Raw genomic sequence first — 12,766 nt, 5'->3', positions numbered from 1 at the left:
AAGCAAGTCCCCACAGCAATGTTCCAACATCTAGTGGAAAGTCTTCCCATAAGAGTGACAAAGGCTGTGACAGCAACAAAGGGGGACCAACCCTATATTAATGCCCTCGATTTTGGAACGAGAAGTTCGACAAGCAGCAAGCTTCTGGTTTTGTAGCGTAAATTTGTTCATTACAATGGCCAGAACAAGAATGTTTGTGCGTCACATCCGGTGGAATATTCTAGCGGATTCGTCTGTGGGGCTTTAAAAGCAGGCGCGCTCAGACTCAAAGTGAGATACTTTGGACAGGAGAATCATTATTGGAATGCGATAAGCAGCCACTTTGTACACATGAAGAAGTAACTATTACAGAAGAGAGATTTATTTAATACGATTATTTAGTTCCATTCAAGACGTGTCAATCATTTGCACTATTTCAGCAGCATCTTTAGGTCATTCCAGGTAAGTACAACTGTTTAAACTAACCGCATATCAGCTTACATAGTGTGCATAAAACCTATTGTTGTCTCCCATATGCAATTTCTATGAGCATTTCAGTAAATTTTATTTAGAGAGGCTATGGATCGACGACTTTCTCAATGTGTGACGCACTTTGTATAAAATAAAATTGCAGCAACCATTTTGTTTTTGTATTTTGAAAATCATTTCAGATTTAAAAATACTATTATCTACAGTGAGAATTATGCGTTTAGCGCCCAACTTTACCCACTGTATAGACTATTGAACGTAGTAAACCAGCGAGGAATGTATGAAGATGCGCGTGGCTCTGGTGCTGAAGAAACTGCGTAGTGTGCGCACACCCACCGGATCAACCTATAGGCTACTGCCGAGCCCACTGTCGACTTGTTATCTGTTGTAACTAGATACTCTAGTACTTTGACTGTGTTTAGGAACTTGCAGTAGTTCATATTTTGAAAATGTACAATAAATATTGCTTTTGAAATAGATTTTCCTTTGAAAATGAAATTGATAGTATTATTTTTGAGCGTTTTTGACTATAATAGATGAGGCTGCTATGGCTTGGTACATGGTGAGCCTGTTTTTTTTTGTGTGAATGAATTGTATTTTTTTTATTTCACCTTTATTTAACCAGATTGGCTAGTTGAGGACAAGTTCTCATTTACAACTGCGACCTGGCCAAGATAAAGCAAAGCAGTGCGACACAAACAACAACACAGAGTTACACATGGAATAAACAAACACACAGTCAATAATACAATAGAAAAAGTCTATATACAGTGTGTGCAAATGAGGTAGGTTAAGGGAGGTAAGGCAATAAATAGGCCATAGTGGCGAAATAATTACAACATAGCAATTAAACACTGGAGTGATAGATGTGCAGAAGATGAATGTGAAAGTAGAGATACTGGGGTGCAAAGGAGCAAAATAAATAACAGTATTTTACCTTTATTTAACTAGGCAAGGCAGTTAAGAACAAATTCTTATTTTCAATGATGGCCTAGGATCAGTGGGTTAACTGCCTGTTCAGGGGCAGAACAACAGATTTGTACCTGGTCAGCTCAGGGATATGAACTTGCAACCTTTCGGTTACTAGTCCAACAACAACCCAGCCGCCCCAAGTATGGCGACGAGGTAGTTGGATGAGCTATTACAGATGGACTATGTACAGGTGCAGTGATCTGTGTTTCCAGGGTCCCATATGGCAGCACACAATTACGTTTCCTACAGATTCATTTGATATATAATTATCCGAGAGATTGGTGGTTGATTGAGTTTCTTTAGGCATAATTAGATGGCTCAGTCAATTATCAACTGCAGGGGATTTAGCGAAATTGTCTTGTGGCCTACCATAATGGACAAATACAGACCTCAAACCTGGAGCTCTGAATATAGCACGATTATGTGCACCATTGTTATAGCAGTTATTGTAATGTAATATGTCATGAAGTTGACTATACATTAGGACAGATAATACAAATGAATATAAAGTCAAATCAAAATGCAGCAAAGTGTTCTCTTAGTCGACTGGGTTATCACACTATGGGACACACCCTCTTGCGGGTCATTGGTTGAAGACTTATTCAACCACTTCTATTTGCCATATCTTCAATTTTAGCTTACTGGAAAGTGTGTGCTCTCAGGCTTGGAGGGAAGCAATGGTAATTCTGCTACCTAAGACTAGTAAAGCCCCCTTTACTGGCTCAAATAGCCGACCAAACAGCCTGTTACCAACCCTCAGTAAACTTTTGGGAAATATTGTGTTTGACCAGATACAATGCTATTTTACAGTAAACAAATTGACAAACTTTCAGCATGCCTATATCGGACATTCAACAAGCACAGCACTTCTTCTTTTTTTTTTTTTTTACCTTTTTATTTAACTAGGCAATTCTTATTTTCAATGACAGCCTAGGAACAGTGGGTTAACTGCCTTGTTCAGCGGCAGAATGACAGATTTTTACCTTGTCAGCTCAGGGATTCGATTTTGTAAACGTTTGGTTACAACGCTCTAACCACTAGGCTACCTGCCACCACTTACACGAATGACTGATGATTGGCTGAGAGAAATTGTTGATAAAAATATTGTGGGGGCTGTTTTGTTAGACTTCAGTGCGGCTTTTGACATTTTCCTTGGCCCAAAAAAACGATACCGCAAAAAAAATATGTGCAGCCATTTAAGCATTCTAATACAGTTACATAGTTAACACACACGGACGAAGCGGTCAAAGGCACTGCATCTCAGTGCAAGTGGCATCATTACAGTCCCTGGTTCAAATCCAGGCTGCATCACATCCGGCTGCGATTGGGAGTCCCATAGGTCAGCACACAATTGGCCCAGCATCGTCCGAAGAATTTGTTCTTAACTGACTTGGCTAGTTAAAGGTTACACACACACCACACTAGCCAAAAAGTTATTTTGTTGGCATTTACGTATGTCCCCGTTACCAGTAAAACATAATCAAAACCTATTTATTTCACTTACTTGCTGTGCTGTTCAATCATTTCATTCCAAACCAGGATTTCATCATGCATGTCAAGCAGTGAAGTTTCAGCGCTGTCTGTCCATGGCCTCGGTGCTGTGTCCGTCTCCATCTTGTCCAGCTGTGTATGTAACATTTCACGTTAACCCTGTTTGTCTGCATCGAAGTAGCGGTCCTTGTACCTAGCATCGAGCATGGTAAAGAGGCTCAGAGAGAATGCCACCGAATCGCTTGTTCACAGCCTCAAGTTTTAACCCCACGGTATGTGTCAAAGTTTTGTTGAGCAGGCGTTTCATTGCCATGACAGACGGTATGGTATCACGTCTGCTGCAGATGCAGTTGATGAGCTTATTTCCTGAGTCAGTTGTTCGAATGGAGCCAGTAGTGTGTTCATGTTCTCAAATGCCATTGAAATTGCAGCAGCGTTATGAGAACCAGCACATTCTTGAGCATGCAATACGGCTTTCCTCAGTATGAAATCCTCGTCGACCCACTGTGCTGTCAGACTCATAATGCTCATGGGGCTGACATCGCTGGACCAAATGTCAGTAGTGAAGCTCATGGATGTGAGTTTCAACAATACTGTGTAACTCCAGTAGGGCAACATTTGAAAAATAGTGTGTACCAGGGCTCGACCAGTCGGCGAAAGCCAACATAATCAACGACAGAGCATGATTGATTGTCAAGGGCAATTAATTCCATTACTTGGCGTTAATGGATTTCGCCTTTGAGTTGTCTCGCTAAAAAGGTCTTACTCTTTCAAATGACTGCTTGACTTGAACTTGTTTAGTTGTTGGAAGTGTGCGCTTAGCATTTTTCTGCTTTTGTCTGTGCAGCGCTGTCTTTTTCATTACGTAATCTACTTACGTTATATAGGCATGCACGTCAGCTTTGACATCGGTTTTGCACATCTGGGTTAAACTAGACATCGTACCGATGTTGACATTTTTGGCTAATATCGTCCAATTCCGATATATCGTGCATCCCTATGTGTTATGGCTTTACACCCCCTGCTATATTGGGATAATGAGTTACCTGTCTAACAGAACACAGAGGGTGTTGTTTAATGGAAGCCTCTCCAACATAATCCAGGAAGAATCAGGAATTCTCCAAGGCAGCTGTCTAGGCCCATTCATTTTTTTCAATCTTTACTAATGAATTGCCACTGGCTTTGAGGAAAGCCAGAGTGTCTATGTATGCGGATGACTCAACAGCTACTACAGAGACTGAAATGTCTGCAACACTTAACAAAGAGTTCCAGTTAGTGACAGGGTGGCTGGCAAGGAATAAGTTAGTCCTAAATATTTCTAAAGCATCGCATTTGGGACAAATCATTCACTAAACCCTAAACCTTGAATAAATCTTGTAATTAATAATGTGGAAATTGAGCAAGTTGACATGACTAAAATGCTTGGAGTAACCCTAGATTGTACTGTCATGGTCAAAACATATTGATACAACAGTAGCTAAGCTGAGGAGAAGTATGTCCATGATAAGGCGCTGCTGTACCTTCTTGACAGCAGTGTCAACAAGGCAGGTCCTACAGGCCCTACACCTACTAATTCAAGGGATTTTCTTTTCTTTTTACTATATTCTACATTGTAGAATAATGGTGACGACATCAAAACTATGAAGTAACACCAAAAAAAGTGTTAAACAAATTTTAAAAATATGAGATTCTTCAAAGTAGCCACCCTTTGCCTTGACAGCATTGCACAAGATTGTCATTCTCTCAACCAGATTCATGAGGTAGTCACATGGAATTCATTTAAATTAACAGGTGTGCCTTCTTAATTTGTGGAATTTCTTTCCTTCTTCATGCATTTGAGCCAATCAGTTGTGTTGTGACAAGGTAGGGTTGTTATACAGAAGATATCCCTATTTGGTAAAAAACCAAGTCCACATTGAGGCAAGAACAGCTCAAAGCAAAGAGAAACAACAGTCTGTCTGTAACGATTGTCGTCGGGAGAAGGAGAAGAGGACCCAAGTGCAGCGTGGTACGTATTCATAATGATTTTAATAAAGATGACTACTGGAACAAAAACAACAAACCGACAAACGAACAGTTCTGCAAGGTGCAACAAAAACACTAAACAAAAAAGAATCACTAACAACTCAAAATGGGAAAACAGGCTACGTAAGTATGGCTCTCAATCAGAGACAACAATAGACAGCTGCCTCTGATTGAGAACCATACCAGGACAAACACATAGAAAAACAATAACTTAGACCTACAACATAGAATACCCACCCACATCACCCCCTGACCAAACTAAAAATAGAAACATACAAAGCAATCTACAGCGTGACACTATCAATACTTTAAGACATGAAGGTCAGTCAATTCTGAAATTTGCAGTCGCAAAAACCATTAAGCGCTATGATGAAAATGGCTCTCATGAGGACCACCACAAGAAAGGAAGACCCAGTGATACCTCTGCTGCAGAGGATAAGTTCATTAGTATTACCAGCCTCAGGAATTGCAGCCCAAATAAATGCTTCAGAGTTCAATTAACAGACATATCTCAACATCAACTGTTCAGAGGAGACTGCGTGGATCAAGCCTTCATGGTTGAATTTCTGCAAAATAAACATTGCTAAAGGACACCAATAAAAATAGACTTGCTTGGGCCAAGAAACACTAGCAATGGACATCAGACCAGTGGAAATCTGTCCTTTGATCTGATGAGTCCAAATTTTAGATTTTTGGTTCCAACTGCGTGAACGGATGATCTCCGCATGTGTGGTTCCCACCGTGAAGCATGGAGGAGGAGGTGTGATAGTGTCACCAGCAAATCACTGTCTGATTTATTTAGAATTCAAGGCACACTTAACCAGCATGGCTATTACAGCATTCTGCAGCGATACGCCATCCCATCTCGTTTGGGCTTAGTGGGACTATCATTTGTTTTTCAACAAGACAATGACCCAAAACACACCTCCAGGCTGTGTAAGGGCTATTTGACCAAGAAGGAGAGTGATGGAGCGTTGCATCAGATGACCTGGCCTCCACAATCCCCTGACCTCAACCCAGTTTGGCATGAGTTGGACCGCAGAGTGAAGGAAAAGCAGCCAACAAGTGCTCAGCATATATGGGAACTCCTTCAAGACTGTTGGAAAGCATTCCAGGTGACTACCTCATAAATCTGGTTGAGAGTGTGCAAAGCTGTCATCATGGCAAAGGGTGGCTTCTTTGAAGAATCTAAAATATATTTTGATTTGTTTAACAATTTTTTGGGGGGTTACTAAATGATTCCATGTGTTATTTAATAGTTTTGATGTCTTTACTATTATTCTACAATGTAGAAAATAGTAAAAATACAGAAAAAAACTGAAAGGGTAGGTTTGTCTAATCCTTTCACTGGTTTTGTATAAAGATGGCATTTATTTTCCACCACCCTGGTAAATAAAGCTTTCTGTTTCTGGCTAGCTAACCCCCCGGTAATTCCATTTGCTTTCATCCGTCTGGTCGAAACGAGGTGTTGACATGCTCACCAGCTAAGTCGTCAGGGAAGGGGAGAAAAAGAAGAGCAAAGCTTACTCTTCCAAAGTGTGGGCATTACATGTCCGGGACGGATTCCCATCCACTCTGTACTACTTGCCTCACCGCTGAACACTCTATGGAGGCTCTCGTCGATCAGGTAGCACCCTCTCTGACCAGAAAATGGATTACTCCCCTGAAGAATTTCTACCTTCTGCTTAGTTTGTGCTACCCGACTAGACTAAAGAGGTAGTGCAGGAATCAATAACTGACCGCCCCTTGACGTTGAGTTTCCCACGCCTCCCCCACCTTCCAAGAAGACTAGGATGGATGGAATCTCCTCTGAGTGATTCTACATCCGTCTGACAGTGTTTACCAGCATTCTCAGACTATCTGGTGTTTTTGTTGGAGTCTTCCTGGGCAGAGCCACTCAAGTCAACTTTTCCTGACTTCCGCCACTTGGATATGCACAGCATGTAGTCGTCAGGATGGCTCAGCCCGTTTCCTTTGGAGCCTTCCCTGGCTGAGCACCTTGACCCGACAGCTTTGAGCTCCTCTTCCTCTGCCCCCAAGCTCGCTCAACCCAATAACCGCTTCACTGCATCCGTGTATGAAAGGATTGTGAAACCATCCGCCCTCCTTTCTGTCTACATGGTGGTGCAGGCTGTGGGACTCCCTGGTGAATGCTGGCACCGTTGACCGGGAGAAGCAAAGTCCCCTTATCGGCCATACCACTCAAGTATACGCTGAGGCTTTTGGGAGGATCATGGTGCATTCGATCGTTGGCCAGAGAGCCCTCTGGATGTCTGAGAGGGAGAAGGAAAAGATCCTGAATGGACAGCTTGATCCCACCAGACTGTTTGGACCATCCAACATATCGGAGATCCAGGCCAGGTTTGAGTCTAAACTAAAGGAGACGTGGGCTCCCTGTTACCACGGAATCAAGCCCCAGAAGCCCACATTCACCCAGGTCGTCACCATGAGGCCTCCCTCCCAGAACTGGAGGATTCTTAAGAAGCCTCAGTAGCCTTCTCCGGCAGCTCCGTCCCAGGGACACGGACCGTCTGCTCACCAGCAATGTGTTGCCTCAGGGCACAGGCATCACTCCAAGCAATGAGCAGCGGAGACCACCTCAGCTCCATTTGGAGGGACATGGAAGAAGCGGCACACCTAGTGTAATGTGTGGGGGCTCGAGGAGCCAGCAGAGGTCCTCCGACCTCGCCGACCAGAGTTTACACACGGCAGAGGTGTAGCACAGGTGCCCCCATCTCAAGACCCAGAAGTTGAGTCAGGTCGACACTGTTCCCCAAGTTCAGTTCTCAAATGGTTCCCATTTACATACAGTCCGATAGGCCAAGGTGATGGTTCAGAATATTCCCATGCAAAACAATGAACCTTTCGAGGGCGTCATTGTCTGGCCTGGCTGGTCCCACATCCCTTCCACAGGACAGGTTGCCCACATGCGGAGTCGCCCCAGGGGAGCAACTGCCACAAATAAAAAGAGACGTGACTTGGCCCCCCGTCATTGTTCCATCACTGCCGTTCTTTCCTTCCTACAGGAATGGCTCAAAAAGGGCACAGCCTTTTCCACCTTTAAGGTATACTTGGTGGCGATCTCAGCCTGCCATGTAGGACTAGGTGAGACGACAATCAAGTCTGACCCCGTGGTTTGTCGTTTTATCAAAGGGAGTCTCCGTCCGGTCTCCAAGCCACTTGCCCCATCATGGGCCTTGGCACTGGTTCAGGATGCAATTATATGCGATCACTTTGAACCTCTGGAGACAGTGGCTCTTAAGACTCTTGTCTTATAAGAAGGCCTTGTTGCTCTCCTTGGCTACAGCCAAGCGCTTTAACGACCTTCATGCGCTCTGTTTATTTGTGCGGTGGCTAGTTGGGCTTCCCCTCACACCTTTTGAGGTTCTATTGCCTGGATGTAACCGCGCCCTCCCTGGTGCACACAGTCCTTGGTGCTGAGTAGGATGGATCAGGTACATTACCATACATTGTAATATCGTGTGTGTGTCTCTTCACTGCCCGTGTTGTTCCAGAAGGTGTAGTTGTTACTGCTTACTTGAGTTACTTGATGTGGAATAGAGTTCCATGTAGTCATGTCGCTATGTAATACTGTGCATTTCCCAGAGTCTGTTCTGGACTTGGACTGTGAAGAAACTCATGGTGGCATGTCTTGTGAGGTGTATGAGCTGTTTGCTAGTTGTTTTAAGTTGATGGGTCATTTATAACAAACCCTTTTGATATAGCCAATCATTTCAATGGCTGTTTCTCTGGTAAAGTGGACAAACAGAAGTTTAATAACATTGAACAGTGAACCATCATATTTGTGTATTGAAGATCTAATAATGAAAGAGAAGGATTTCTGTTTTGAATTTGGTCATGTTCGTGTGGAGGAGGTGGAAAAACAATTGTTATGCATCAATAATGATGAGCCACCAGGTATAGAGGACTTAGATGGTAAACTATTGGGAATGGTAGCAGACTTTATTGCCGCCCTTATTTGCCATGTTTCTAACCAAAGCCTAAAGAAGTGTTTGTGTGTCCACAGGCATGCAAGGAAGTAATTACACTACCTTTGCTGGCCTTAACAGCCACCCAATCAGCCTGTTCTTAGTAAACTGAGTCATTTTTTAACAAAAACTTGTTCTTTGAAAAATAACATTATAAACTACTGACTTTCAGCATGCATTTAGGGAAGGACACTCAACTTGTACTGTATTGACTCGGATGACTGATTGGCTAAGCTGCTTCTCTAGCATCAGATATGTACAGTGCGGTATCTCTCAGGGCAGTAGCCTTGGTCCGTTACTCTTCTCTATTTTTACAAATTATGTACCACAAATGATTAGCCAAGCTAAAATGATTATGTATGCTGATGTTTGCACTTTCTACACATCAGCACCTAAAGCCAGTGTTTTCACTAAGACTCTTAGCAAGGTGTTCGTGTCAGAATGGGTAATTAACAATAAACTGGTCTTAAACACATCTAAAAACAAAAACATTTTATTTGGTTCAAACCATTCTTAGACCTAAACCTCAACTGGAGTTGTGCATAAAGGGTGTGACCGTTTAAAAAGCTGAACTCCTAGGAGGATATCATAGTCAAGTCATATTGACAAAGTTCTTGTGAAGATGGGGAGAGGGATGTCTGTTGTGAAAAAATATATATGTTCTGCGTTTTTGACACATCTACTGTACTAGTTATTCAGGCTTTGATCTTGTCCCATCTTTACTACTGTTCGATAGTATGGTCAGGTGCAGCAAAGAAAGACTTGGCAAAGCTGCAGCTGGCTCAACTTTAGCAGCACGCTTTGCCCTTACCACATAACTAACATCAACAACATGCATGATAGTGTTTAATGGTTGAGGAGAAATTGACCACTTTTTAAGAAACGTGTGTGACAATGCCTAACCACTTGTATAATCTGTTTGCATACACTTCAAACAGACGTACACACCCCATCAGACATGTGACGATGGATTTCGTCACGATACCCAAACAAAAAAAACACTAAATGCGTCGCTCAGTTATGTATCAAGTCATTGTGGAAAGCTCAGCCACCAGAGTTTACTCTGGCAAAAAGTAAGTTTAATTTACAATATGTTGTTGATGTTTTTTTATTTTTTATCACAGTGCCTCACCTCTCTAAAGATCTAATTTAACTTTACTGTATATATGAATAGTGTGTAAATAGCATTTTTGTTGTCTGTCTTTCCAATAACTTTTTTACATGTAATATCTTATGATGTTTTTGTCTTACTGTTCTGTACTTTGTCATGTATTTGTACATTTCCTCTGGACCCCAGGAAGAGTAGCTGCTGCATGTTCAGCAGCTAATGGGGATCCTAATAAACTAAACTTAACTGAAAATGCTATTTCCTTTTAAGTATGATTTTCAGTCCAGAACTAGGCTTAATCTGTTTCTTGGAAACAGTCCCTAAATGCTGTCTTTTTTCCAGCTGCTGTGCTGTGGGCAGACTGACGCAGAGAGAACCATGATTCTGCTGACTCCATCCTCTGGTAAGTGCTTGTTTTTGGGTGCCCCTCGGCAAACGTGCATGACAAGGTTTTGATTATCTGTGTCAACACTGGAGGTCCTGGTAAGAATCATGCAAAACTTGTATCCTGTTTTATAAGTGTGGTGGTAAGGTACTGTAGTATGCAGTATTTGAGGGTAGATACAGTAGATGGAAATAGTCAAGCCCAAAGGGTCAAGTCAAAGACAGCCACGCATGTGAAGAGCTGGGTTGAGGACAGCTATGAGCCACTAGGCATAATGATGATGATAATAATTGTGTTTAGGTGCTGTAGCTAACATGGAATTGAGTGTTGTTTTTTCACATCTGAGAACACGTTTTTCCTTAATACTTGTACTAGATTAGAGTTATAGCAGGTTGTCCACTTTCAAATTATACAGTGGATAATACATATTGTTACTCATCAATATATGTGACTATGTAGATTTTAATTTAATGCTACAGCAATATCCTTTATTTCTATTTTTTTGATGTACTGTTGCACCTTTTTTTCTAAGAGTGTAGGATCAGGTCCCCCCTTTCTTATTCATTATAATCTAAAAGGCAAAACTGGTCCTAGATCAGCACTTCTACTCTGAGACACTGAATATGGGCCCAGAAATACTAACTTAAAAGTGTGAATGTGTCTGGCTTGATACTTGGATGGTATTTATCAGTGGTGAGACAGTATTGCCTGGCTGGATTAGGGATCAGACCTGGTGTATCCTTTCCACTGAGTTGTGAAACACAAGATGGCTATTTTGATTTTTCCGGAAGAGTAAGAAGTGTATTTCTGTCATAACTGGGTTATTTCAAATTTTTTAAATATTTGCTGTTACTCTAGGCTAAACAGACTAAATATATCTGGTTATTGATTCAGCATAGTGGACCATTTGGGGTTTTCTGGTTAGGTTGTCGAAAGACAGGTAATGTAAATGGGTAATGAGAAGCATGCTTGTCAAGTGAACGTAACTTCTTCTTGGAAGTTGTTGTTGGCTTGTGCTTTGTCTCATACACTGTTTTCTTTCAGATGAAGAGTCTGTTGAACTCGACTGGCTTTGGAATCACACGAAGTTCTGTGTGCAAAACAGAATAGTAGGAACATGACTTTAACCCTTTTTCACGTACAGACGTTAGTTTGTTAGACTGTTGTTTTGTTAAGTTGCTATGGTAAGCTTTTTAATTTATGTTTATTTTATTTAGTGCTATGTGTGTCTTTTGTCTGCGAAGACAACCTCTTTGCTACTTTTATCACTTCAGTTTATTAACTTCTGTGTGAAATCTAAACTCCCTAGCAGAGCCACAGACACTCAAGAACAAATATCCCTTTGTTTGCCTTAATTAAAAACCCTCACAGCATTGCAAGGAACAAAAACAGTTCTGGCCATAGTGAAGCAGCTTGCATGATTAGACCTTCCAGCTTGCTAAGTAAGATGACCTATACATAACGCCTTTCAATATGTTGCAAGATTCTGTCATTATTATTTCAATGAGAGTCAAATGAAATTGCCCTTACATTCATTCTTTGATTACATTAATAACTGTGATGGAATTACTCAGTATTATACAGTTACTTCTGATAGGAGCTTTGTTATAATAATACTTGGTTTCCACATAACAAATGTATAAGGAAACTGTATTTTCAAGTAATTACTATGCCATTTCTACAAACTATGACAAAGACAGACAACAGACAAACTGTTAAATATTGATAATTTTTTTAATAGCTTCCCATCCATGTGAAAGTTGCTGCCATGTGTTTGTCATTGTTCCAGGTCACTGGTTTTGCCAGTCAACCAGCTTAATGAATCAGCAGCCTGGTAGAGTCAATGTCTCAGGGTTGCACTATAGCAGTATGTGTGGAGGATAGTCCAGTACTATAGTATAGTACTATGTGTGGACAGTCCATTACTAAATCATAGTAGTATGTATGCACAGTCCCTTACTCCCTCCCCACCAGTCTGTCTCCGCTATAAATGTACTATACACTGCCGGTCAAAGTTGTAGAACACCTACTCATTCAAGGGTTTTCTTTATTTTTACTATTTTCTACATTGTAGAATAATAGTGAAGACATCAAAACTATGAAATAACCCATATGGAATAATGTAGTAACCAAAAAAGTATTAAACAAATCTAAATATATTTGAGATTCTTCAAATAGCCACCCTTTGCCTTGATGACAGCTTGGCATTCTCTCAACCAGCTTCACCTGGAATGATTTTCCAGCAGTCTTAAAGGAGTTCCCACATATGCTGAGCACTTGTTGGCTGCTTTTCCTTCCCTCTGCGGTCCGACTCATCCCAAACCATCT

At 41.5% G+C, this 12,766-nt stretch overlaps 1 protein-coding gene across 4 annotated transcripts in view; it reads left to right on the top strand.

Moving 5' to 3' along the window:
- The first annotated feature begins 224 nt into the window (after positions 1-224).
- The window catches only part of tmem269 (transmembrane protein 269), a 34,878-nt gene continuing 22,336 nt past the window's right edge, over positions 225-12,766 (top strand). The window contains exons 1-3 of one of the 4 annotated variants that reach the window (XM_021616595.2): positions 225-441; positions 10,396-10,456; positions 11,483-11,547. Coding sequence is in view for 2 of the 4 variants with exons in the window: in XM_021616593.2 (XP_021472268.1) it covers positions 10,432-10,456 (25 nt within the window). In the remaining 2 variants the exon portion in view is untranslated. Of the gene's footprint in view, positions 442-9,141; positions 10,019-10,395; positions 10,457-11,482; positions 11,548-12,766 lie in introns of those variants that run through there. The other 3 variants (XM_021616597.2, XM_021616593.2, XM_021616594.2) reach the window with 3 other exon arrangements.

This window comes from Oncorhynchus mykiss, chromosome 9, assembly GCF_013265735.2.
Source record: "Oncorhynchus mykiss isolate Arlee chromosome 9, USDA_OmykA_1.1, whole genome shotgun sequence".
Lineage (NCBI taxonomy): Eukaryota > Metazoa > Chordata > Actinopteri > Salmoniformes > Salmonidae > Oncorhynchus > Oncorhynchus mykiss.
This window is presented reverse-complemented; position numbering and strand designations above follow the sequence as displayed.